General features: G+C 35.3%; 1 protein-coding gene, 1 non-coding gene and 2 pseudogenes across 2 annotated transcripts; 2 read left to right on the top strand and 2 right to left on the bottom strand.

The window, feature by feature from the left end:
- Window positions 1-2,401: 2,401 nt before the first annotated feature.
- TRNAT-UGU lies at window positions 2,402-2,473 on the bottom strand. The gene has a single exon. It is a non-coding gene; the product is annotated as a tRNA-Thr (tRNA).
- Window positions 2,474-3,100: 627 nt separating this feature from the next.
- LOC117909738 lies at window positions 3,101-7,509 on the top strand (annotated as a pseudogene).
- Window positions 7,510-10,289: 2,780 nt separating this feature from the next.
- LOC117909736 lies at window positions 10,290-10,707 on the top strand. The gene is made up of 2 exons (XM_034823798.1): window positions 10,290-10,572; window positions 10,673-10,707. The coding sequence occupies exons 1-2, from the start codon at window positions 10,290-10,292 to the stop codon at window positions 10,705-10,707; spliced, it is 318 nt and encodes a 105-aa protein (XP_034679689.1).
- A 15,605-nt stretch (window positions 10,708-26,312) lies between these two features.
- On the bottom strand, window positions 26,313-27,446 carry LOC117909744 (annotated as a pseudogene).
- Window positions 27,447-27,720: the final 274 nt, after the last annotated feature.

Below are 27,720 nucleotides of genomic sequence, written 5' to 3'. Positions count from 1 at the left end.
TTCATAATGATCAAAAGGGACTGTAAAAGCAGTTTTGTATCTATCTTGCTCTTTAATTTGGACTTGCCATATCAAATTTTGAATAAACCACAATATTATGAAGTCTTTTGAGTAAGTCTTGTAGGGTATCTTATCCATTATAATACTTTATTTAAAGGTTTATAATTAATAACTAATCTAGGTGCACCTCTCTCTATTTCAACAACACTTTGTACATAAAAGGTGACACAATTCTAAGGAGATTTTGAGGGTCATTTTTTTTTTTTTAAACTCAGTTTTCACATAAAATTGATAACAATTTTTTTTTTAATTCCAAAATGAAAGAAAAAATAATAGATAAATATTATTTATCTTATATTAAATTTAGTATATTATTTATATATTCAATTTAGTAAATAAAATTAATTAATTTTATAATATATATTTATAATAATTGTATTATTGTATGAGTATAATAAGGAATGGAAAACTGGATTTTTGAAGGTTTTTTTTTTTTTTTTGTTGAAAATCGTCTCTTCAAGAGACGATTTCTCACTTTTTTTTTTTTTTGAAATCATGTCTTCAAGAGACAATTTCTCATCTCTTGAATTTTATTTTTTATTTTTTTGAAAATCATCTCTTGAAGAGACGATTTCTCACTTTTTTTTTTTTTTTTGAAATCGTCTCTTCAAGAGACAATTTCTCACTTCTTAATTTATTTATTTTTTTAAATTGTCTCTTAAAGAGACGATTTCTCACTTTTTTTTTTGTTGTGAAAATCGTTTGTTCAAGAGACGATTTCTCATATAAAAAATGAAATTTTAGAAATCGTGTATTGGAATGACGATTTTTTTTAAAAGGTCATAATTGTCTTTTGAAGAGACGATTTAAAAAATAATAAAAAATAAAAAATTCCCTCTTTCCTACCCAACAAAAATTATGGTAGATTTGGAATTATTTTTCCCACTACGGTAATTTAAGAATTATTTTTTAAGACTATCGTACTCTTATCAAAAATCCCTCTTTACCCCCAGTTTTTTTTTTTTAAGTTGATTTTCTTTAATAAATTCTTATCAATTTTCTCATTTTACATTATGTCAATTTTCTCGATTAGAATTCTCGTATATGATAATCGAAATCATTCATGGTGTGTCTATCTCTTTCCCTTATTCTCTTGTATAATATATATTTATAATAAAATTAATTAATTTTATAATACATATTTACAATAATTGTATTATTGTATGAGTATAATAGGAAATGGAAAACTGGATTTTTGAAGGGTTTTTTTTTTTTGTTGAAAATTGTCTCTTCAAGAGACGATTTCTCATCTCTTAAATGTTGTTTTCTTTTTTTGTAAATCGTTTCTTCAAGAGACAATTTCTCACTTCTTAATTTTTTTTTTTTTTAAATCGTCTCTTGAAGAGACGATTTCTCACTTTTTTTTATGTGAAAATCGTCTGTTCAAGAGACGATTTCTCATATAAAAATGAAATTTTAGAAATCGTGTCTTGGAAAGAAGATTTTTTTTTAAAAAGGCCATAAATATCGTCTTTTGAATAGACGATTTAAAAAATAAAAAAATTCTCTCTTTCCTACCCAGCAAAAACTACAGTAGATTTGGAATTATTTTTCCCACTACGATAATTTAAGAATTATTTTTTAAAACTGTCGTACTCTTATAAAAAATCCCTCTTCCCCACCCCCCCCTCCCTCCAGTTTTTTTTTTTTTTTAATTTGATTTTCTTTAATAAATTCTTATCAATTTTCTCATTTTACATTATGTCAATTTTCTCGATTAGAATTCTCGTGTGTGATAATGGAAATCACTTATGGTGTATTGGATCGGGTTGGCATATATGTTTTGGGAATTCGTCAATCCAGTCTTTGTCCGGCAACACTCTCCATAAATTTGGGGAGGGAATTTCAAAGTGAGACTTACCCTAAGAGCACATAAAGAGAGCATGAAACTATTTATATTTACATGATTAGTAGTTTCATTTCAATACACTTTCTATTTTTAAAAATAAAATAAAATATAATAATAACTTATACATAAAACGGAACAACTCTTATATAAAAAAATATATATATACTTATTTATATTCTTAGAAATCCCTTTTAAAAATTTAAATTAGATATTTGTGGATACGTCAATTTTTAAAACAATTTATAAAAGCTAGTTTTCTTTTAAGATGAATCGTTTCAAAGTTCTTGTATTTTTTTATATTGAAATTATTATTATTATTATTTATTTTATAAACAGAGATACCATATTTTTATATTTTATATTTTATATCCATTAATGGAAAGAGATAAAAAGATTGTTAGAATGCTGAGAAATATTGGATTATTAGAATGCTAGGTGTTAATCCTTCACATAAAATATAAAAAATAACTACCGAAAATTCTGAAAATAAATTGCCCCCATGCAGGATCGAACTACAGACCTTCAGTTTACAAGACTGACGCTCTACCACTGAGCTATAGGGGCTGTACGCTGTGTGTGGATACTTAGAGACAATATTACGCCTTTTCTGGTATGCTTCTTACCTCCATGCACGCTTTTTCTCACTCAGTTTTCTTATAAGGTAACATAAAATTGCATTTTAATTGTTTTCAACACTTTTCATATTGCTCATGTTACATTTTGGTCAGTCTCACAAAAGCATAATATATCTCAACAAAGAGCATATATTAACCATGAGTAACAATTTTTAGCAGTTCAAACAATATCAGTGTCCTTTGATTAACCGTCCTAAGTATCCCAATTTCATTTTTTACTTACACCTATTTTAATCGACCTTATTGTTGTCAAATGGCTATCCTAACAACCACTTATGAAGATCAAAAGTTCAGTAAATTTTGGACAAAGTATCTTAGCCTCTTTTTAAATTAACTTTCCACCCATGACCATTCTTTATTTATACATCTGTTGATGCTAGAAGCTCTTTGCTGAGAAATAAATATTTTTAGTACACCAATTTTTGATATATATATATATATATATATATATATATTTTATAAAATTGCACCAACCTGCCTAGGGACTTAAAGAAAAATGGCACGCTTCAAAACGACGTCGTTTCATATGTGCTCTAACATTTTGCCGCTGCGACTGGCAGAAACCGAACGTCGTCGTTTCGATCTCCTTTGAAGTTCCGAGGCAAAAGCTAAACGACGTCGGGTAGTAGCAGCACCTGGAGTAAGAGCCATGGCGTCGAAAGCAGGGATTAGGGTTCCAGAGATGGAGAAGATGAGCATAGAGCACCTCAAGGCCTCAAAGAGCAGACAGATCTCGAGGTCAATCTCCTCCAGGACAGCCTCAACAACATCCGCACCGCCACCTCCCGCCTCGAAATCGCCTCCGCCGCCCTCAACGACCTCTCTCTCCGCCCTCAAGGCATCTCTCACCAAGACCCTAAACGCTTCTCGTTTTTGTTCCATTCTTCAATTTCTTGTGATCTGATTGTTGATGTGGGCGCTCTTCATGTTAGGGAAGAAGATGTTGGTGCCTCTCACGGCGTCTCTTTATGTGCCTGGAAAGCTCGATGACGCCGATAAAGTGCTGGTCGATGTTGGCACTGGATATTTCATTGAGGTCAGTTGGTGGATTTTTGTGCTTGTTGCTGTTGATTCGGTTCTTATTTTCTGTGAGGTGCTTAATTGCTAGTTTTGGGTACTGTTTCCTTTCCGAGAAAATGAGGGAAATGAAGGAAATTTTTTGAACTTTTATGTTTTTTTATTTTTGGGATTGCATGACTGGTAGATTTGTTAGTCTTTGAACCAAGATCCTTTTTTTTTTTTTTCTTTTGTTAAGTTTGAGCTACAAATTGGATAGTTCCAAGTAAAGTTCAGTTGCCTAGTAAATGCCGGGAAGGAAAGGAGTTAAAATTTTGGATTTTCATGTTCCATATCGTTTGGGATCGTACAGCTGACTAGGTTGTTAGGCTTCCTATGAAGTATTAACTTTACACCCTAAATCCTATTCCCTTGACCCTTTTTAAGTTATTTATTTTCTATTATTGTTTTCCTCTGATGATTGGGTTTTTTAGTAGTAGCCAGGAATTGGATTAGTATAGGTACCGTTTGGTTGCCAGGAAGATGTGGGGAAAAGAAGGGGTTGGTTTTTTATTTATTTATTTTTTTGGATATTTTGTGCAATTATGTTGTTTTGGTTTTTGGACTGGTGCAGATTTGGTTCACTAGGTTTCAATGCTTCAAAACATATTTTGTTTCCTTTCTAGCACCCAGTTGTTCCTAAGCATTGGATACATTTTGGTATTTTCCAGGAATTGGAATAGTCTAGGTACAACATTGTTGATAAAATGTGTGAAAAGAAAGGATTAAAAGTTTTTGAATTCTTGAAGTTTTATGCTCTTTCGGTTTTTGTGGTTGGCATGTTCAATATTTGTATTTATTTGTTCCCTACTGTTGTTTGTTGCTAATGATTGGGTATTTTGGTCTGAGCTAGGGACTGGATTAGTTTACAAACTGTTTGTTACCGAGAAAATGCGGGTAAAGGAAGGGTTGGTTTTTATGAAAATAAATTTATTAGGCTTGGTTCAAAGCTTACTCAAACTTTCTAATTGTTTTCTTTTGTGATGTATAACATGTATTTTGGGCTTTAGGTTTAAGGTTGGATGCTTGATGATAAAAACAAAGGCGAAAGATATATTTACGAAATTTGCATAAATCTGAGGATCAAATTTTTTTGTATGTATAATGCACATACATGTTCTAGGATATTATTAACTATGTCTTTTCTTTTTATTTATTTGATAGGTATGTGTTATTTTTATCGGTTGGAGTAATCATCATTCACTTTATGGTTGTTACACTTTTACCTTCCCATGTAGAAAAAGAGATATTGTCTAAGACTTTCTTTTATGATATCGAACCTTGAAAGAAAACTGGGAGTTTCTTGGGAAAAACAACCGTGGAATTCTGAAATTTCGTTTCATAGGAAGCTGCATCTTTGCATATAAGCTTTTTATATTCTGGTAGCATTACCCATTTGATGCATGTTGATAGACTTCTCCATTTTTGTTTCTAAAACAAAAAATTTTGAAATTATGTTTGGCAACAAGTCTTGGCTTTTTGTTTTTAAAAATTTTGATGGAAAAAATAATATTAAAAAAATAAAGGTATTCCGAATTTGTTTAAACAAATTTTAAAATGTTAAATTAACATTCCTGACTCACTCGCATTTCATTCTTTCCACCAAGCAAACAACACCAATGCCTCACTTGTGAACGTAGGAAAATAATTAAAAATCATTGACAGATTGTTGGAAAATCACCAATAAAGGCTTTCTTCCTTCTTTTTATATAATTACCAAACATATTTTTGTTTTTATTAGTCATAAAAATTAGGAACATATTTGAAAAAAAAAATATTTATGTTTTCTTTTAAATCAGAAGTGTATCCAATGGTACCTTAGATAGTTTTCTCTCTCTTATCTCCTATTTCCAATTTCTTGCCATGGAGTCAAATGGATTCTATTGGAGATTATAACAAAAGGAAGGAATTGTAATGTCAGGCTATGGGAATTTATGCCATTTTAGGCTGCTGTTGATTTTGTCTGATTTGAATCTTCATAATCGCAATTCCCATAGCGTCCATAATTATTATTTTTAATTTGATAGAAGATTGGTTTCCGTAATATTACCAAGCTTAATTTGTTTTTTATTTGGTGGCAAAGACACAAAAGAGAGCTTCTATAGTTTAATGTTAACTTTAAAGTACCTCTTAAGAGTGCTAGTTTTTTTAGGAAAGAATTGTTTAAATTGGATTTTCTTTAAGCTGTTACAAAATAGTCAAGTGTGCACCTAATGTACATGGTGAATTCATGTATCACAAATCTTAAGATGCACATTGGTTATACATATCGATTTACTAGAAAAATGCTTTGTCTGCTTGTAATTTGTCATTTATTGCTTATTTTTTCCAGCTAGTCTTTTTTTTTTTGGTAAGTATTTTTTCCAGCTAGTCTTCTGAACCACTACTCCACTCAGCTCAGCTCAGCACAACTAACCATCAGTCCTTAACCGCTCAGGGTTCATTACTTGAATCCTTTTTTCATGTTTTGGTTCTTATTATGCATGTACTGGCTTTGGCAGAAATTAAGCAACAAAAATGAAGGAATAACTAATTATTAAGACTATGGTTGCTCTATAAGGTTGCATTTTGGATTTGGAACACCTTAATCAATGCCAATTAGGGTGGTAGATATTTTTGGTAGTTGTAAGGTTTTAGGCCTGATTTAGTTGCATAACTGTAAGTCATTTTACCTCCACAGTTGTTATCTTGCCCCCATAGTTTTATGCCTTGCGGAGAGTGAAATGTCTTGCTTGGTTATGTCAAGATTCATGAACACATGTCTTTTTTTTTGTCTCAGCAACAAAATAACCTTCTAAAGAACTTGAATAGGATGGCATTACAAGAGTCAGAATTCCTTTGCAAATTGGTGAATTGTGTGGATAATTCCAGTACAATAGCAGGCATTTGACTAAATTGGGAAAAAAGAAAAAAAAAATCAAGAGGAGCAAAATATGAAAATGCATCTTCAGCTGACACTTCTATACAAAATATATTAGTTCATGCCTGTTTACCTTTCTTCTGAATGCTTTTCTACCCCAGCCTTGTTTTGTTTTGTGTTCCTTTTTTACTTTTAATTTAATTTCGTTTTTATTCTTCTGATGGATATTTCTGCTTGATTTGTTTCTCTTGTTTGAATCAGAAAACAATGGCTGAAGGCAAAGATTATTGTGAGCGTAAGATCAACTTGCTGAGGTCTAATTATGACCAACTTGTTGAGGTATATTTTGCATAAATCCTTGCATTAGCCTTTAAAATCCCATTAGCACAGCTTTTTTAGCCTAGAAGTTCTTTTTTCTGTTAAATTGCTTTAGGTGTTCGGTTATGCAATAAAACACTTTAAAGTACAAGAAATTTCAGACTAAAAACGCTTTTCAGTAAAGATAGGGGCAAGAAGCACTACAGTAAGAAGTTATAACTGCATACAAATGCTTTAAATTGTATCCAGATGAAATATCCAGTACTAGCATTATCTTGAAATTGTATCCAGAATTGCTGGGTTGGGGCGTGGAAAGACAAAATTTCATCAAATTTGGTGTTTGTATGCTGCCCAATCTAATTTTTGTATATCTTCAAGAAGAGAAGTGTAAAAATCTCAAAATGCAGGTGGCAACTAAAAAGAAAAGCATAGCAGATGAAGCTGGGGTACTTTTACAAGCAAAGCTGAAGCAGCTAGGTGCAGCAACATAGGGAATTCATAATCCCGGTAATATTTAATTGAATTTCAAATCCTTTTGATATGGAACTGGTATGTGAAACTACAAAACAGGCAATCTTATTTCATTTTCCTTTGTTCATGTTTTGTATTTTTTATGGAAAAATCGGCCAGAACCATTCAATTTCTTCCTGTTTCATATTTGATGTCAAAGAGTGAGTTTGTAGCTTTGTGTCCATTCAGTAAATCATTCCCCTCAACTAGAGACTTTGGCTCTTCCCTTTTGCCTTTTCCTTATTTCCCAGGAAATGGCAGAAATTTTCAGATTTTCTCCTTGAATGTTTCAGTTAAAAGTTTTTAAGTTTGATTTTTCTTTTTTTTAGTTTCATTGGGCTTTTTATGCCAATTGCTAACTGGATTTTTGTGCTCCTGGTGCCCTCAACCGATCAGAAATAGTATTAGGTGAATAGGGCTTCTTTGGTAGCAGGAATTGGTAGGAGAAATGAAAATTATTTTTTTGTTTCCGAAAATGTCAAAAAAAAATTGAAGAATCCATGGAGTTTCAGTTAGGGTTGCAAAGACTTAATTTCGGGTTGGGTTGGGCTAATTTGTAGAAATTACACCATTAATTTTAGTAGGGTTTATTACACTTTACCTCTCAACCTATAACGTGTTTTGCACATTGCCCCCTGAAGTTCAAAATTGAGCAATGTACCCTCTTATCTTTTATAATAGCATGTAATATGTAAGTTTTTGAGAGACGAAGTTATTTTTTTTGGACAGAAAAGCATGTGCTCTCCGCATGATCGAGGGCAAAAGGGTAAAAAAAAAATTTAAGCCCTAACCAACCCCTCTTCCTTCATTCTTCTTCTTCTACTTTTCTCTTCACTCTCTCTCTCCTCCCCCTTTCCACTGTGATCGATGCTAGATAAGTAATTGGGCATCTCTTTTTCACCTATCAAAAGATACCCACTAACGAAAAGTTTTGGTTTTGTTAAGTTTTTCTCAAAATTTGCAGAATTGCTAGAATTTCCAAATTCTTGATTTGGGTTTTTCCAAAAAGCTTGATTTTTGTAGATCTTTGGTTGTGAATCGAAGGAATTTCAACTCCTTATAGCCATAGACTTGATTTTGTTGAATTGTGAGAGTTATCGGTTCGAATAAAATGGAATTTGGGTTTTTTGTTATTTTTATCACATCCTTCTTCAAAGCCTATCTCTAAATACTTACCATAATTGAGGTTTCAAGTTGAAATTTCAAGAAATGCAATCATCCCAATTGGGCTTTTTCATCAAAGAGAGGATTGAGGATTAGGGAGGAGAGAGAAACAATGAAGAGAGAAGAAGAAAAATGAAGGAAGAGGAGGGTTGGTTAGGGTTTTTTTAAATTGACCATTTTGCCCTTGGTCAGACGGAGAACACGTACCTTTCTGTCCAAAAAAATAACGGCACCTTTCAAGAAATGCACATTGCATGTAATTATAAAGGATGAATGGTACAGTGCTCGATTTTGAACTCGATGGGGTAATATGCAAAACACATTATAGATTGGGGGGTAAAATGTAATAAACCCATTTTAGTAATACATTTTTTAAAATGGGTTTTGAAAATTGTTAAAATATGTTTTTAACTGTTGTTTTTAAATAATAATAAAATCACTTCTAGAAGTGTTTTTATTACCATGGTCATTGAAAATAATTTATACTAAACCTTGTTTATAAGATTTTAATCATATAAATATATGCTTATAACTAATGTCGTGTTTACTTTAGTGCTAAGAATGAAATCAATGGGAGTCTTGATAGATTACATTTATGACATGTTTACGTAATTATGAGGAAAAGGAAGGAAATCATAATGATAGGAAAACTAAATTATACTTGAAAATTTCATTAAAGTATGATATCTCATATGAGATTGGAGAGAAAATTTCTGATACTGTATAAGTATGGGTTCCTTTTAATCATGTAGATGTGTTTTAAATCCGTGAGGATCCCTTTGGATTAAAGCAAATAATATTTATACGGTTAGATATAAGTTATTACAAATGGTATCGAGTTCATCCTTAACCCTAGTGTGGGGATATGTTTGGTTTTATGAGGAGTATTTGTCTATTTAGCCCTGTAATCCTAAGGGACATAATGAGGATGTTGTGTTCGAGTCCAAATCTAACGTTACATAAGGTGTTTATAAAATTGTTAAGAAACGAAATGAAAATGAAATAAAAATAATTCCTCTTGGGCTTTACAATTGGTAAGGAATCGAAATGTATGCATTTGCTATAATGATCTTATATTAAAAAAAATCGATTTTATTGTACATATTTAAAAAAAAAAAATAGCTCCAATTTAATATTATATAAATATGGATTTGTTATAATTATTTATTTTTTAATATTTAAACATTTAAATTTATAGTAAATGTAGGTTTAATTCCGTTTCAAGGAATGGGAATGACATTCCTCACTTTCAGCAAAGTAAACCCATTATTATTTACTGATTCTCTCTTATCTTTAAGCATAGTTTTAATTTATCCAAATCATATTAAAACTTTACATACCTTTACATAACTTTATATATATAGCAAGCATTTCCCCCTTTTTTTTTCTCCTTTATGCCCTTTTTCCCTATAGCCTTGAAAATGACCCAAAGTGAGGAGTCTTCCCTCAACCACCGGAAGAGTTCAATTGTAATGTTGTAGGAGTTGGAAATATATATTCCACGTCATTCTCATTACAAATGTTTCAAATTCGAAGTCTTCAAAAATTACTTTAAATATAAATGACTGTAAAATCCTCTTTATTTTGAAATTTTTAAAAAAACCTTAAAAACATAGGAAAATTTTTATTATGTTGGAAAATAAAAACATTTATTATTGTCATTATATTTTGATTGTGTTCAACACGCCAAGTGATTAAGTGAGGGCAAATTTGTAATTTAAAATAAAAAACCCCAAAACCCTAAACCTCCTTCCATCATCTTCTGTAATTTTTTCAAAGATCTTTTTCCATGGCCTAGAACCCAAAAAAGCTCATTGTCCACTACGAATCCCAAGGAATGGAACCCCAAGAAACCTCCCTCAAAGTCATTGACGACCTCCAAGCCGCCCTCTTTCGAGTCATCGCCTTCAGTTGCGGCAAGAAGGACCAGTTCATAGTGGATGCGTCAGGGAAGCTCGACACAGCCAACGCCCACCTCGCCATTCTCGAGATGAAGCTTGACTCCAAGCCCGGATACCCCGAAACCCTAGCCCTCGGGGTTACTTCCATTGAAATCACCTCCACGTTGCCTCAAGTGTTTAGGGCCTTCTCCCAGATTTGGAGTTCTATTAGGAGTGCCAGTAAGTAATTTTGTAATTGCCAAAGTTTTTATTTGGGTTTTGATAACAGTGGATGTGGTGAGGGTTTATGGGCTCTGTTTGGTTTCTGAGAAAAATGCAGGAAAATTGAAGATGTTATTTGGGTATTTACTATAATCCTATTCTTTCATTAGGGGAAAAAAAAAAATTAAAACTCAGAAAGAATATGAGCTCTATTTGGTTTACGAGAAACATGCAGTATGAAATTACAAATTTGTCCTCACTTAATCAGTCCACGCAACACATGACCTTCATTAAAGGGTCACACAACAAATATACATTTATAAAGTATATTGCTCAATTTTAAATTTGAAGGGACAATGTGAAAAATACGCTATAGATTGAGGGATAAAGTATAATAAATAAAAAATATATTTAATAAGATAAATAAATTTATAAAATATGTGAAAAAAGCGTAAAATAAAGAGTTTAGTATTATAAAAGGGCTCTTAGAAGAACCCTAATATGAAAGTGGAAGGAAGGATTCCATGTGTTAAATACTTTCAAATAATTCTCCCTTTAATTATTTTACCTTTTTTTAGTTCATGTATGTGATAAATCTTAGATATAAATCTTACATGTATCCACTACAACTTCAAGCGTTTTTTAGAATATAAAACAAAAACTTTAAAAATATGATCATATAAATAAAAATATAATAGAAATTCACAAGATGGAGATTTGGGTTCAACTGCCCTAACTCAAATTCAATTCAACCCTCTCAATCTAAGCCTTGCATTTTGAAAATTAGGCCCACATGGGATTGTTTTCACAACTCAAAATTTATGTCTTCTTAAAATTTCCACTACTTAACATTTTAGAAGTAATTCTTATAAGATTATAAATACTTTGCTTAGAAAAATTAAACATTTAGCAAAAATCTAAACAATTTTTAAAGACTAAAGAATCATTGGAAATGATTTTCAAACTACAACTTAGAGCCCGTTTGAGCTCTTTTGAAAAACACTTTATAATACTTGGAAGTTGGAAGCACTCCCTAATAATAATCAATTTAAAGAATCACTTTTAAGTGATTCTTAGATTCTATTTGACAGTTTCTTAAAAAAACATTTCTAATATAAAATTTTTTGCAAAATTTAAAAAGCACCATTAAAATATGAAAATTAATTATAATACTTGATAAAACAAAGGCTATGAATTAATTAAGGAAAATACCCAAAAGGGGGGGTGAATTGGGTTTTTCAAAATCTTTTTCCACACAACAATATATGCACAAAACAAATAAAGGAAAGAGATAAGGTTAGAGAATTCAAACTCGGGTTTATAGTGGTTCGGCCCTTCCTTGCCTACGTCCACTCTCCTCAACCTCCTAACCGAGTGAGGGTTCCACTAACTTGATGCTTCAATCAAGCTTTCAATCGTCTTACACTTGGATTCCGGCTCCAATGGGCTCTTACACAATCACTTCAAGATTTGAACCACTTGAAGGCTTTCACACTTAGTTTATACAAGGATGAAACTCTCAACCTAGCTTAAGGATGGCTCAAGTTACAAGAGAAAGCTAGGATGAATTGTAAGAGTGCACTAAGAATATGCAATTGATGGATTGATGCACTTAGAAAGAAATGGAGAGCTTTTTGATCAAGAACAGGTAGGTAGGCTTTGAATGCAATAGTTCTCTTAGTCATAAATGAAGAGGAGCTCTCAATTTATAGGTTTCTAAGCTCGGGAGACAAAAACAGCAGAAAAGTAGCCTCGACCGGACGAGCAAAGGGTCGACCGGATCACTAGCCGTTGGTGCAATTAATGCATGGCAGGTTACCGTTGCCTCGACCGGACATCGACCGGACCTCGACCGGACCTCGACCGGACGAAGGTGAGGCTCGACCGGGAAGAACAAGCTACTGGGAGAGAGAGAAAATTTTTCTCCTCCCTCGACCGGACCTCGACCGGACAAGGGTAACCGGTCGACCGGTTCCCCAACCGGTTGAGCCGGTTGGCCATAGCCTCGACCGGTTGAGCCTTTTGGCCCCGAAAACCTATCCTTTTTGATTTCTTTCTTTTCCAATACTTAGGCAAGGTCTTTAGGTGAGTTAATATGCCAATTTTGAATCAATTTGCCTAAGGTATATTTGATAAAACTCGGGTTTTAAAGAAAATCAAGTTTTAGAGAATAAACCGAGTTTTCTAAGATGCATGAAAAGGTATGAACATCCTAAGTGCACTCATGCTATCATCTTACATTCATTTCCTATGATTACAAGTCTTCCAAATGATCTCGATCCCGTATTCGTTTGGTCCTTGATGAATTTTTGAGATTAAGCCTGAGATTCTTAACAGTTTAAAACAATTAGTCACTTAACCATGGTTTGTTATCATCAAAACCTGATTAGGAGAACCCTTGGGCTAACAATCTCCCCCTTTTTGATGATGACAAACCTTGGTTATCTAGGAGACAAAGAAATCTCCCCCTCAAACCAATCATGGAATAATCAACACAAAATTTAGGAAATTTAAAGCGAGAAGACAATGTGAATCAATAAGAGTGTCATATCATATATAAGCATGAGCAACAGTACATGAAAGCATAAGTATGATATGCATGGAAATGAAAAAGTCTCCTAATGTCCCTATCCTAACATATCTCCCCCTTTGGCAACATCAAAAAGAAACGAAGGGGGATCCCAAACAGAATCAAGGCTGAGGAGGTGGTGGTGGAAACACAGAGCGGAGGTAAGCCATCATCTCCTCGTGCTGACTCTCCTGGCGGCTCTCAAGACGCTCAATCCTCTGTACAAGATGCTCAAACTGAGAAGTAAAGCCGGCCTGATACTGATCGATGCGATCCTCCATGGAATAAAAGCGAGTATCATGAACCACTGCTAACTCCTCCATACGAGACCCGAGAGAGCTGATCTGTGCCGACAAATCCATCCAAGGTGGATGATCAGGAGTCGGAGGAGCCTGTGATGGTAGCTCGGTAAATGATGGCTGAGATGAGTGGCCTGCGGCGAAGGATGGCTCAGTCATCATAGGCTCGGAGAAGATAGCCTCAACATGGATGCCCTCTGACTGATGTGGAGGCGGAATGTCAAGCTCGGGTCCTGTCTGCTCAAAGCCCCTCTGAGGGTCCAACCCATCCTCCATCTCTCTGATCTCATCCTCCTCCTCTACTCCGGGATGTCCTCGGGCCTGTCGCTCGGCTTTCCTAACCCATGACCCATCGGGGGCCTTCTCAAGCTTCATGCGTCCCAAAGAATGCTCGTCATAAGTGTCATATATGCTGGGTGCCTCAAACTCTGTCTCTCTACTCAAGTCTACCCCAGCATCCTTGAAGACACGAGTGAGGAAGCGGCCGTAAGGAAGCACACGTGTGGTACTCTCACAGCAGGCCATCATATGCCTCATCATCACATATCCTACGTGTATCCGCCTCCCGGTAAGAAGTGAGTCAACAAGAAAGGCCTCATAGTAGGATACCTCATCCCGATGTCCTCCACGTGGCAATAAGATGGAGCATATCATATGGTGAAGGACACGACTAGGCACGGTCAGACTGTGTGCTGAAGGTTTGCCCGTCCCATGGGGCAACTGCAAGTCCGCACAGTCTCTGAATGGCCTCGCTAGGCTCGAACCCTGGGATAGTAGGCCATGCCTTGGCCTCATATACTGGGAGACCAACAGGAGGAATGTCAAGGATGCGGTAGATGCTATCCGGGCTCAGCTCAATCTCAACTCCTCGGACAATGGTCCTAATCGGTCCTCCAAGTCCATAAGTCATCCTGGAGTAGAATGCACGCACTAAGGTCGGATAAATAGGCTCGGAAATCATCACAACTGGTAGCCATCCCATCCTGGCGAAAAGTCCCTCAAACCCGAGGCTCTGAAGTTGGGAGAAATTGATGTTTCTCCCTGGAACCACCTTTCTTTGGCGAAATGCGCCTTGTACCTTTGATAGTCCTCAACTGAGCCGAAGAGGGCGGTGTCGTACCTCGCCTTTCGGCGAGCCTCGGTCTGCTCAGGCTGCCGAGAGGGCTCAGCAGGGCGCTTGCCCTGAGCCCTGGAAGTCCCCGTCTCCTTTCGAGGAGCCATCCGAAACCAGAAATGAAATAATCACGGAGAAATGAAGCAATCAAAGAGAAAAGTCCAACCTGAATAACCCCTAGGCGCGCGGGAAAGGAGCAAAACCAGAAGATGGCGCGCAAACAAAGAGGAACCCGTCCAGATCCGAAGTCCAAAGCCGTCAGAGATGAAACCCTAGCCTCAAAAATCTCGTCAAAAATCACTCCAAGCCCTGAAATCGGTCCAAGAAATAGTCCAAACAGGTCTTTGAAGGCGGGAAGATGAAGAGGCTTCAAGGAATTCCAGAGAACAGTGAAAAAAACTGTCGCGCGGGGGCCTTTTAAATTCCCAGCCCCGACGAACCGGTCGACCGGTTCCTCAACCGGTCGACCGCTTGGTCAACGGTCAACGTTCTCATTTTCCAATTTTTCTTGCATTTTCTTGTCTTGTGATCCTCCCCTGCCCTTTTCAGTTGAAATCCCCAATTTTGATGTCCAATGCCACGGGAATTTGTATTTTTGGTCAAAAATTGACCTTTTTCCTAAGGGATTGCTATATGATGCGTATGAGATGAAATTTATGCAATCCTAATGTATTTCCAACAAGAATTCATTAAACAAACATCAGATCAAAGAGAAATAACCCCTAGTTGTCTTCTAATATCTGAAAATTGTTCTTCACTTAGAGGTTTTGTAAAAATATCGGCAAGTTGATCTTTTTGTGCTTACAAATTCAAGTGTAATGTCACCCTTTTGTGCATGATCTCTAAGAAAATGATGTCTAATTTCTATATGCTTGGTCCTAGAGTGTTGCACGGGATTTTTTGAAATATTTATGGCACTAGTGTTATCACATTTGATAGAAACATGCTCAAAAGACAAGTTAAAATCACTAAGTGTTTGTTTCATCCAAAGGATTTGTGCACAACACAAACCGCTGCTATGTACTCGGCTTCAGCCGTTGACAAAGCTACCGAATTTTGCTTCTTACTATGCCATGAGACAAGTGAGTGTCCTAAGAAATGACAAGTGCCACTAGTGCTTTTTCTTTCAACTCTACAACCGGCAAAATCGGCATCCGAGAAACCAATCAATTCAAAATTATCACCCTTAGGATACCACAAACCGATATTCATTGTCCCCTTCAAATATCTAAGAATTCTTTTAACGACACTTAAGTGAGATTCTTTAGGACAAGATTGAAATCTAGCACACAAGCATACACTATACATGATATCGGGTCTACTAGCGGTCAAATAAAGCAAAGATCCTATCATGCCTCTATACATAGTTGAGTCAATAGATTTACCTTTTTCATCCATGTCAAGCTTGATGGATGAGCTCATTGGAGTTTTCATCACCTTGGCTTCTTCCATGTTGAACCTCTTGAGAAGATCCTTTATATACTTTGCTTGATTGATGAAGGTTCCTTCCTTTAGTTGCTTGATTTGAAGTCCAAGGAAGAAATTGAGTTCTCCCATCATGCTCATTTCAAATTCACTATGCATACACTTAGAAAAATCTTCACAAAGAGAGTCATTAGTAGCTCCAAAAATAATATCATCAACATATATTTGAACTAGGAGCATATCCTTTTCTTTGGTTTTTATGAAAAGAGTTGTATCAATTTTTCCCATTTTAAACCCTTTTTCAAAAGAAATTTACTAAGCCTTTCATACCAAGCTCTAGGTGCTTGTTTCAAACCATAAAGTGCCTTTTTGAGTTTAAAAACATGGTTTGGAAAGTTAAAGCTTTGAAAACCGGGTGGTTGCTCAACATATACTTCCTCATTTATGAAACCATTTAGAAAAGCACTTTTCACATCCATTTGATATAGAATAAAGTTTTTGAAACATGCAAAAGCAAGCAACTTCTAATTGCTTCCATTCTAGCTACGGGGCAAAAGTCTCTTCATAGTCTATTCCTTCTTCTTGATTATACCCTTGGCTACCAATCTTGCCTTATTTCTTACTATGATGCCATTTCATCCATTTTGTTTCTAAAGACCCATTTGGTTCCAATGACACTTTGATTTGAGGTTCTTGGCACTAGTTCCCATACTTCACTTCTTTCAAATTGATTTAATTCTTCTTGCATAGCAATCATCCAATTTTCATCAACTATAGCTCTTTTATGTTTTAGTTCGATTTGAGAGATGAATGCAAGATTATTAAAATATTTCTAAGGGATGATCTGTTCTTACCCCACTTGATGGATTACCAATGATTTGATCTTGTGGATGATTGATGACAAACTTCCAATCTTTTGGAAGGTCTTGGCTTGATTCACCTTGCACTTGTTGAGGAGGAGGTAGTGCCAAAGGTGATTCTTCTTTCTTGGGATCCTCTTCACTTTCTTCTTGTTGTCTTTTGTCTTCAATTTGCAATTTTCCCATGGAGGTCTCCAATCCTAAATCATCATCAAAACTTTCTCTTTCTTGAAGAGAATTGTTAGATTCATCAAAAATGACATGGATGGACTCTTCTACAACCATGGTTCTTTTATTGAAAACTCTAAAGCTTTACTTGAAATTGAGTAGCCAAGAAAAATTCCAACATCGGATTTTGCATCAAATTTTCCAAGATTATCTTTGGTGTTAATATAAAACATTTGCACCAAAGACTTTGAAATAGCTAATGTTGGGTTCTTGTTTTTCCAAAGTCATAGGGAGTTTTCTTAAGAATGGGCCTCAACAATATTCTATTTAAAACATAGCAAGAAAGTGTTTACCGCTTCGGCCAAAAATACTTGGCAAATTGTTTTTCATTTAGCATGGTTCTAGCCATTTCTTGAAGAGTTCTATTTTCCTTTCAACTACCATTTGTTGAGGAGTTCTAGGAGCCGAAAAATTGTGATTGATACCATGCTTATTGCAATATTCCTCAAAGTCGAAATTTTCAAATTCTCTCCCCATGATCACTTCTAATGCAAGTAATAGAAAAGCCTTTTCATTTGAACCTTGTTACAAAATTTGAAAACTCATAAAAGCTTCACTTTTTGACTTAAAAACAAGACCCATGTGTATCTAGAGAAATCATCCACAATGACTAAGCATAAGATTTTCCTCCTAGACTAGGTGTCCTAGAAGGACCAAATAAATCCATGTGTAGCATTCAAAGGTCTAGATGTTGAGATGAAATTTTTGTTTTTAAAGAGTTTTGATTTGCTTTCCCATTTGACAGCTTCACAAATTTTGTCTTTTGAAATAATTTTGGGAAGGCCTCTAACGAGTTCATCTTTGTTGAGTGGGAAATGAGGTCCATGTTAGCATGTCCCAACCTCCTATGCCACAACCACTTTGATCATGCATGCTTGAAAAATCTATCATGGCCATCATATTTTGAAATATTTATAGCATATACATTTTCACATCTATGGCCCATGAGATGGTTTTGTCATTTTGAATATCCTTGATGATACAATGAGATGCTTCAAAAATTACTTTAAAACCTTTGTCACAAAGTTGACTAATGCTCAAAAGATTGTGTTTTAAACCATCTACTAATAAAACACTTTCAATAAGGGAGGATGTACCATTACCTATGTTACCTTGACCAATGATTCTTCCTTTTGCATTGTCTCCAAAGGTGACATATCCTCCTTTTCTCTTTGTAAGGAAGGCAAACTTGGATTCATCACCGGTCATGTGTCTTGAGCACCCACTATCCAAGAACCATTTATCCTCCTTTGAGCCCTACAAAATAGAATTCAAGTTGATTTAGGTACCCATGTCTTTTTGGGTCCTTGAGGGTTAGTGACTTTGGATTTTTCAACCCAAACCTTTTTAACCTTAGCATTTGAATTCTTTTGAGCACCATTTCTTAAGGGACATGTACTACTAATGTGCCCTCCTCTTCCACAAAAGTTACAAATAGTGGAAGGACATTTACTTGAGGATTCTTTTACAAAATAGTTTTTAAAATACTTTTGGTTCTTTGAAGATTTGAATCCTAGTCCTTGTTTGTCAAAAACACATTTTTGGCTTGCTAAGATCATTTCAAAGGACTTTTGTCCACAAGAGAAAATTGAAAGAGAGGAGGTCAACCATTCATTTTTCTTTTTCAAAATTTCATTTTCATTTCTTAAAATCATTCTCTTTTTCAATGAGTTTTAGAGATTTCATCAATCGAAAACTTTTCTTTCACTTCCTCAAGTTCTTTTTCAAGTTCTTGAATTCTCTTTTTAAGAGAATTATTTTTCAAACTAAGTTTTTCAAAATCATCATATAGTTCTTCAAAAGCATGCATATCTTCATCACTAGAGTAAGAGTTTACCTCATCAAGATCATCTATTGCCATGAAGCACATGTTTGCCACTTCTTTTTCCTTTTCTTCCTCGGAAGATTCTTCACTCTCACTCCAAGTAGCCATCATTGCCTTCTTCATTCTTCTCTTGGCTTCAAGTTTGTAGAGAGGACAATCATATTTAATGTGTCCCGGTTTTTTGCATTTGAAGCATATCAAATCTCCTTTCTCTTCCCATTTTTCCTTGTCACCATGTGATGAGGATTCTCTTCTTGAGGGATTTCTTCTAGAGATAAACTTTTTCCCTCTAAACCTTTCACCTCTCATGTACTTGTTTAGCTTTCTTGTGATGAGAGCTAAATCATCATCTTCTTCACTTGGTTTTTCTTCTTCAACATCTTCTTCTTCCTTGGTTGTAGCCTTGAGAGCTATGCTTTTCTTCTTTTTGTCTTCACTTTCTTGTAGTTGCTTTGTCAAACTGATTTCATAGGTCATTAATGACCCTAAGAGTTCTTCCATAGGTAGCTTGGTCAAATCTTTAGCTTCTTGAATAGCGGTGACCTTTGTATGCCACTTTGAGGGGAGAGACCTCAATATCTTCATCACCTTTTCGGATTCATTTATGACCCTTCCCAATGCTTCAAGGCCATTGACAATTTCAGTGAACCTAGTAATCATCTCAACAATAGTTTCAGTTTCTTTCATTGAAAACAATTCATAGTTATGGACAAGTATATTAATTTTTGACTCTTTCACTTGATTAGTTCCTTCATGAGTTATTTCAAGCAATCTCCAAATTTCCTTAGCAGATTTACATTGGCATATTCTATTGTATTCATTCCTATCCATAGCACATTGCAAAGTATAAACGGCTTTAGCATTTAATTGAAAATTTCTTCTATCAAGCTCATTCCATTCTTTCTTGGGTTTTGGAACCAAAACTCCATCAACTAATTTAGTGGGAAGAGTTGAGCCATCTTCAATGACATCCCATACATCTAAATCAGTTGATTGTAAGAACCAAGTCATTCTAGATTTCCAATAGGGATAGTCGGTTCCCGTAAAGAATGGAGCTCTATGTTTTGAACAATTTTCAGGTTGAGTTGAGCTTGATGGAATAGCCATTTTCCTCTTAGACGATTAAGTCTTAAGCAAGAGGTCTAGCTCTGATACCAATTGATAAAACAAAGGCTATGAATTAATTAAGGAAAATACCCAAAAGGGGGGGTGAATTGGGTTTTTCAAAATCTTTTTCCACACAATATATGCACAAAACAAATAAAGGAAAGAGATAAGGTTAGAGAATTCAAACTCGGGTTTATAGTGGTTCGGCCCTTCCTTGCCTACGTCCACTCTCCTCAACCTCCTAACCGAGTGAGGGTTCCACTAACTTGATGCTTCAATCAAGCTTTCAATCGTCTTACACTTGGATTCCGGCTCCAATGGGCTCTTACACAATCACTTCAAGATTTGAACCACTTGAAGGCTTTCACACTTAGTTTACACAAGGATGAAACTCTCAACCTAGCTTAAGGATGGCTCAAGTTACAAGAGAAAGCTAGGATGAATTGTAAGAGTGCACTAAGAATATGCAATTGATGGTTTGATGCACTTAGAAAGAAATGGAGAGCTTTTTGATCAAGAACAGGTAGGTAGGCTTTGAATGCAATAGTTCTCTTAGTCATAAATGAAGAGGAGCTCTCAATTTATAGGTTTCTAAGCTCGGGAGACAAAAACAGCAGAAAAGTAGCCTCGACCGGACGAGCAAAGGGTCGACCGGATCACTAGCCGTTGGTGCAATTAATGCATGGCAGGTTACCGTTGCCTCGACCGGACATCGACCGGACCTCGACCGGACCTCGACCGGACAAAGGGTGAGGCTCGACCGGGAAGAACAAGCTACTGGGAGAGAGAGAAAATTTTTCTCTCCCTCGACCGGACCTCGACCGGACAAGGGTAACCGGTCGACCGGTTCCCCAACCGGTTGAGCCGGTTGGCCATAGCCTCGACCGGTTGAGCCTTTTGGCCCCGAAAACCTATCCTTTTTTATTTCTTTCTTTTCCAATACTTAGGCAAGGTCTTTAGGTGAGTTAATATGCCAATTTTGAATCAATTTGCCTAAGGTATATTTGATAAAACTCGGGTTTTAAAGAAAATCAAGTTTTAGAGAATAAACCGAGTTTTCTAAGATGCATGAAAAGGTATGAACATCCTAAGTGCACTCATGCTATCATCTTACATTCATTTCCTATGATTACAAGTCTTCCAAATGATCTCGATCCCGTATTCGTTTGGTCCTTGATGAATTTTTGAGATTAAGCCTGAGATTCTTAACAGTTTAAAACAATTAGTCACTTAACCATGGTTTGTTATCATCAAAACCTGATTAGGAGAACCCTTGGGCTAACAATACTTTATAGAGAAATATTTGATAGATGATTTTTCTAAAAATATTTTTAGAGCATCAAAAAATACTTTAATTAAAAATATTTTAAATATTAATACTTTTGCACCGATATTTAGAATTTGCTTGGTAATTATTTTAGAAAATGTTTTTAACATTTTTAACAATTAAGAATTTTTACTTTTCAAGTATTAAAAAGACTAGAAACGCTTTTAAAAATCACTATCAAACACACTTGATATCATTTGTGACAATATTCGGGGCATCAACATATTAAATGTGACACTGTTGTCTTTTCCGTTTCTATGGTAAGATTGTTTTTTCAAAGCTAAATAGAACTCAAGACTTTGAGAATGAAATGGATAGTCCCTACCATAAACCAAATGTGTTTTGTTGTTATAAATGCATATATATATATATATATATATATATATATAATAAAATGATTTGGACGAAAATTGATAGAAAAAAGTCATAAAAATATTGAAAAAAACTAGTAAAATTATTGATTTTTTTTTTTTGGTCAATTTTAGTCAAATAAATAATTTTTTATAAAAATTTTCATTAATATTTTTTTATATACCCTAATATATCCATAAAAATCAACTATTGATATATTTATAAAAATCGATATCATTTTTTTATTATATAACACATTACCGAAAACACTATCAAAGTGCTTTTGTTTTAATTCAAATACTAAATGATTATCCTTAAGAGTGTTGGTAATGGAATCCATTATAATCATAATCATAATCATAATCCATTGATAATATTTTATTCAAATTTTTTTTTTCAATGGTAGTGTTTTCTCTAAAAGCATTTTTAACAACAATCACATTCATCACATTCCAAGTGCTCTCCAAAAAACAATACAATGTTCTTCCCATTTTAAAAGTATTTTTTAAATTTTATCAAACCTGTGTTTTTCTCCAAAAACACTTTTAATACTAAAAATGTTTTATAAAAACACTGTACTTCGTCCAAATTTTTTAGGGAGAATTACCCAATAGGGTGGGTTGGGCCGGAACAATTACTAGAAAGAGTGGCTTTTCTAATAATTCTTGGGAAGAACTTTAATAGGTTTAAATACCAAAATTGACCTTCAACTAAAACTTTTAAAATTCAAAGCATTTAAAGTACTTCATTTGATTTGTCAAGACATTTATGGTGTGTGGGTCCCATATTTATTGTAATTATTAATATTCAAATTTTAAATCAAAATTTTGGGTTTAACCTTACAATTATATATAATTTGTTATTTAAATTTACTATTTAAAACAAAAATACTTTTAAAAATATTTTTAAAATATTATTTCTTGTGTTTTTTTCTAATTTTTAATTTTATTAAGAAAAATAAGTTTTATAATTATAAAAATGATGATTTTTTCATATATATAATAATTTTAAATTGATAAATTATGTTTTTGTATTAAATTCAAAGAAGATAAAGTGTTTAATTTTTCACTCAGATTATCTAAAAAGAATAAGAAAATGATGGAGAAGGTTTAATCATTTTTATTTTTATAATAAAATAATTTTTTAAATTTATATGATTTTTTTTCCTTTGCATAGTGTTTTTTTTAATTTTCATATATAAACTTTTTTTTCTCAATGGCATCATCGAGTGGATGATGTTTAATATATTTGATATGTTGAATATTAATAAGATATAAAAAGTGATCCTCAAGATTATTACTTTTATTATAAAATATAAGTACAACAAAAATATCTTATAATTACAATATAAATACACTTATATTACAATACATTACACTAAAACCTAATTAGGAAATTTTTGAATTTTTTTTATAAAAATGATAATTTTGTATGATCATAGTATATTTCACAACATACCTATATCATAAATAATTTCTGAAACCAAATGAAATACTAATTTGAATTCACGAGACTCGTAGTTTATATATATATACAAAAATTATTAAATAATTTCAATACACTATATAAATGTCGTTAATATATTGATACAATGTGTTAATACCAATAAGATATGAATAAACATTTTTAGAATTATTACTTTTATAATGAAATATAGGTACGACATAAATGCATTATATTTACAATATAAATACACTATCATTATAATATATTACAACATAATTTAATTATTTTTATTTAATTTTTTACGTGCTTATATTACCAATGAATAATTGTGAGTTATTCCATTTAATAGGTGTGTGTTAGTCTATTGAATATTTATGTATTATTCAATTGATGAGTGCTCGTAAAAAATAATTATTCATTATATTATGATAACAAAGTTTTAATTGTATGTTCCATATATAAAACGATAATAACTTTAAGATATAGTTTTTATTTATGAGATATTGAAAATTATTTTTTTTACAAGGTTCTTTAAAAAATCTCAATTTTTTTGAGAAAAAAAAAAAACAAATTTTTGAACAATCACTTGATTGCTTAAAAGTGAACAACAATTTTTTCGGGTTGAGAAATATACTATTGATTACCTATCAACCTGTACTTACCATCATATATGGACCCCACATCATTGACAATCTCAAATTTATTTATAAATAATATATAAAACATATTTAAGGGTAAAATTATCCTCTAAAAATCCTTGAGATGAGTGAATCTTTCTAATAATTATTCTTTCCAACCTACCCTAAGTGATTCTCCCAATTTATTTATTTTTTTATGTATTTCATAATAAAAAAACATTGTCAAACACTACAAGTTAAAAAGCGCTTTTACAATAAGTACTCTCGCATCGACCCATACAGGATAATCATACGTAAGCTTTTTGAGTCTTGAAATCCAACAAAAGGATTGAAACTTACAAGAAGCTTGTATATGTTTTCTTTATAATTATGTCATTACACATAAATGGGCATTAAAGCTTCCTCGGCTGCAACATACCTACTTTGGAGGAGGATAACCAGGTCAATGTCTAGGCTTTTTGAGTCTTGATGTCCAACAAAAAGATAAAAACTCACCCTGTACCCTTGAAAATGGCCCAAAGTTACAGGTGCTCACTCAACTACGAGAGCCCACAACCACTTTAGTTATAGCATGTGGCCCATTTATAATCGCCAAGGCCCTCCAAATCTGGGCCAGCAAGCAGCTCTCAAGCAGTTGCAACTTGCCCAATGAAGATGGTCAAAACACAATATTATGACAACTTTTTCACTTTTCACCGTGCTAAGTGTCTTCCAAAGGGGCCCATTTATTAACCATTGGGGACCCATCACTTTTGCTTTCTAAGTGATTAATCCCTCGTTTTGCAATAATCAACATGTATAAAAGTACAAGACATGTCAAATGATGAATTGGGGGTTTTGGGTTTTGGGTTTTGTGAGCTTTCTCCCCTTTACTAGATTCTAGGTGGCATTAATTGTTCTGCTAAATCAAATCATTCCCCATATTATTGCCTTTCTTGTACTTATTTAAGATAACCCAGTTGAACTAGAATCTGAATTTAGTAGAATTATCACCTATCTCACTAGCATCTTCTTTTTTTTTTTTTTTTTTTTTTTTTTTTTGCCTTAGGATAAGCAAGAACTTTATTGATATGGGAAAAGATTATTATAAGATAAGGCCCTACAAAGGAAAACACTCCGACCACAAAGTCACAAACACCACAAAACACAGACTAGGAGGCAAGACACACCCACCACTACAAAGATACCATTATGGGCAACCCCCCTCAATTCACCTTTCTTTTCTCCCCTTTTCCACTTCTTTCACTGTGTCTCTACTGTGTTCGCCTTAACTAAGTCGTGTCCCTGGGATTTTCTAATTCATACTCATCTCCATCACCAGTTCATCTTCTTCCTCTCCTCCCCTCAGCATATGCCTTTTATGCACACAGGATGGGGTTCAAAACCCGGCCATTTCTCCTGTCAAGGAAGGAAGAGGAGGTGGAGGAGAAGTCATTTTAATGCAAACCCGAAAGCCCCACAAGGAAGAATAAGGCTCTACAAGAATGAGTTTCCATGAAACCAAACAGAATGGAAAGCATTCCAGTTTTCAAACCACTTATCTGGGTGATCCAGCCAAGTAGAATCAGCTTATGGAGTTTCACCTATTTCTCGGTTTCATGTCAACTACTTGATCTCAAATCTGTGAAGAAAAAAACACATAAGAAATCAAGGGAACAAACCAATTGGAGATAGAAAGAAATGGGGCACATATGCAAACTCAAAATTAAGCAGAATAAGCAGTCAATTCAACATTGAGCAAAACAAAAATGGCAAAGCAAAGAAAAGGGGAAATGAAAGAAACAGATGGGTTTTTATTCACACCACAGGCACCCGTAAACAATCCACATACATACAAGGAAAACACATTATTTGCACGCTGATAAATCTAAGAAATGGCTAAGAATACAATGAAGATTCAAAACAGAGGTCTTACAGAGAGGAACCAGAGCATTTTTTTTTCCCTTACACACACCAGTCTCCTTTGAGATCGCCTAGCAAGAACAAAGTAAAGGGTGAAAGCCAAAGAGTGAGGAAGAAACAACCCCTGCCATAGCCGCATATCATCTCATTACCACTGCAATTCTGCTCTAGCAAGTTGCCCATTTGACCACCCTTCGCAAGCATGAGAGTGCCATCCAATTTGAAGGAGACCGAATTTCCCCAGATTGATCCAAGCTAGATGGCACATAATGCCTCTGAATTTCAACCGTTTCAATCATTGCAACTGCACCCAATTATTCAAAATAGGACGTGCAGAACCCATCATAATTCAACAAATTCTTCATATTCATATCCAACCCAAAGGTAGTCTTCAACCCCAGCGTTTGCTTATAGAAGTACCAAGAATTTATCCACTTTTCTTTTCAGGAAAACTTCTGACAATGTCAAATCCAAGCCACTAATTGCAGTAAACCATCTGAATGCAGAGGAACCAGCAGAACCTTTCATCATGGGATTGATCAGAACCCCAATTCTCAATCTCTCTTCTCTCTCCAACAAAACCCCAAAAACCTAGACAGTAGACCGCTAAAACCCTAATCTTCAACAGGGGAGAATGCAGATGAAACAAAGCTAATTGAATCCCATTCGTTCATAACCTAGTCATATAATCATAGTAATAATTCAAATTAGGACAAACCCTAAATTTTTTTTTTCCTCCCCTTCAAAAAAACAACCAAACCCTAAAACCCCTAACCCTAGCTTCACTAAAATTCTCATCTCCACACACACAAAAAGAACAACATACATAAATATCAACACCTATTGAAGATCAACGTGGATCGTCGTCTCTCCTCCCCGACGATGCCGGAGCTCCAGACAACGACGCCAGCAAATTCAGATGTCCCTGCGCGATCGGAAGATAATCCCAACTCTAGCCGCCGACGCCTCTCCCATCGGCTGCTGCATGAACCTCCCGGAGATCGTCGGCTGCGATGCCATCGTCGGCGCCTGCACCACCATCTCTGGCGGTGCAGCAGCTGCGGCCGCGGCGAAGCTCCACACCTGCCCGAAATCAGGTCTCGCCGGAACCGCCCAGAAACCACCGGCGGCGGCGGCAGCAGCCGCGGCAGCGACCACCTCATCTTTGGCCCCGCCGTCGACGTCGTCGTCGCCCCGTAGACGCTTCCCGAGAATAAACGGCGTCGGGCTGAGCAGCGGCTGCGACGGCTTCTGGTCCAGTGCCGCCGAGCTCGTCGAGCCGCCGCCGCGAACAGAGACAGAAACGCTCGAAAAACTCGCAGGAGTGGTCCCGTCCCTGTGGCCGCTATGATCGACGGCTCGCCTGCCGCAGCAGCCACTCGATAGTTTGACCATCAGATTTGTGCCCCAGCTCCCGCGTCAACTGGAAAACCCTGGCGGCGCAGATGATCGGCATCCGGATACGCCTGCCCCGGCCGTCGACTTGCTGTGGCGGTCCTTGGCCGGCGGCTTCTTTACCGCCAAGGCCCCGTTACCGGGCTGCTGCTGCCTCTGGGAGTCAACAATAGCGCCGTTAGTAACGCCGTTAGCCGCTCCATCTGAGGTAGACATATGTTTTGAAATTCCCTCAAAAAAAAAATTTCTTCTTCCACCAACTGGTTCTCTTCCTTTGCCCTTTGCCCGGTGTTTGGTGTTTTTGTTTTGTTGGTAGTATGACTCCGAGTATGAGCTGGTGTTGCGGTAACAAGATGTTTAGAGAGAGAATGAGCAATGAAGCTGGTAGAGAGAGAAAGTTTGTAGAGAAGAGCTCTAATCATTGAGCGGCAGGAGCTGGTGGAGACAGGAGGAGGGCACATGGTGGCGGCCCCCCTCCCCAAACCCACAGCTCACGGCCACTCTCCGCCCTCCTTCCCACGCGCTCCCTCACGCGCTTCATTGTGGTCCACTCTGGAATTTAAAGTGGGGTTGTCAGTGTGGGCCCTCCCTCCCTCCGTACTCGAATTGAAGGCTCAGCTCATCTCCAGCTGGGTCCAATTACTCCCCTTTACCCAATCCCCTTTGCCACGTCATCATCC

This window comes from Vitis riparia, unplaced genomic scaffold (genome assembly GCF_004353265.1).
Source record: "Vitis riparia cultivar Riparia Gloire de Montpellier isolate 1030 unplaced genomic scaffold, EGFV_Vit.rip_1.0 scaffold303_pilon_pilon, whole genome shotgun sequence".
Lineage (NCBI taxonomy): Eukaryota > Viridiplantae > Streptophyta > Magnoliopsida > Vitales > Vitaceae > Vitis > Vitis riparia.
This window is presented reverse-complemented; position numbering and strand designations above follow the sequence as displayed.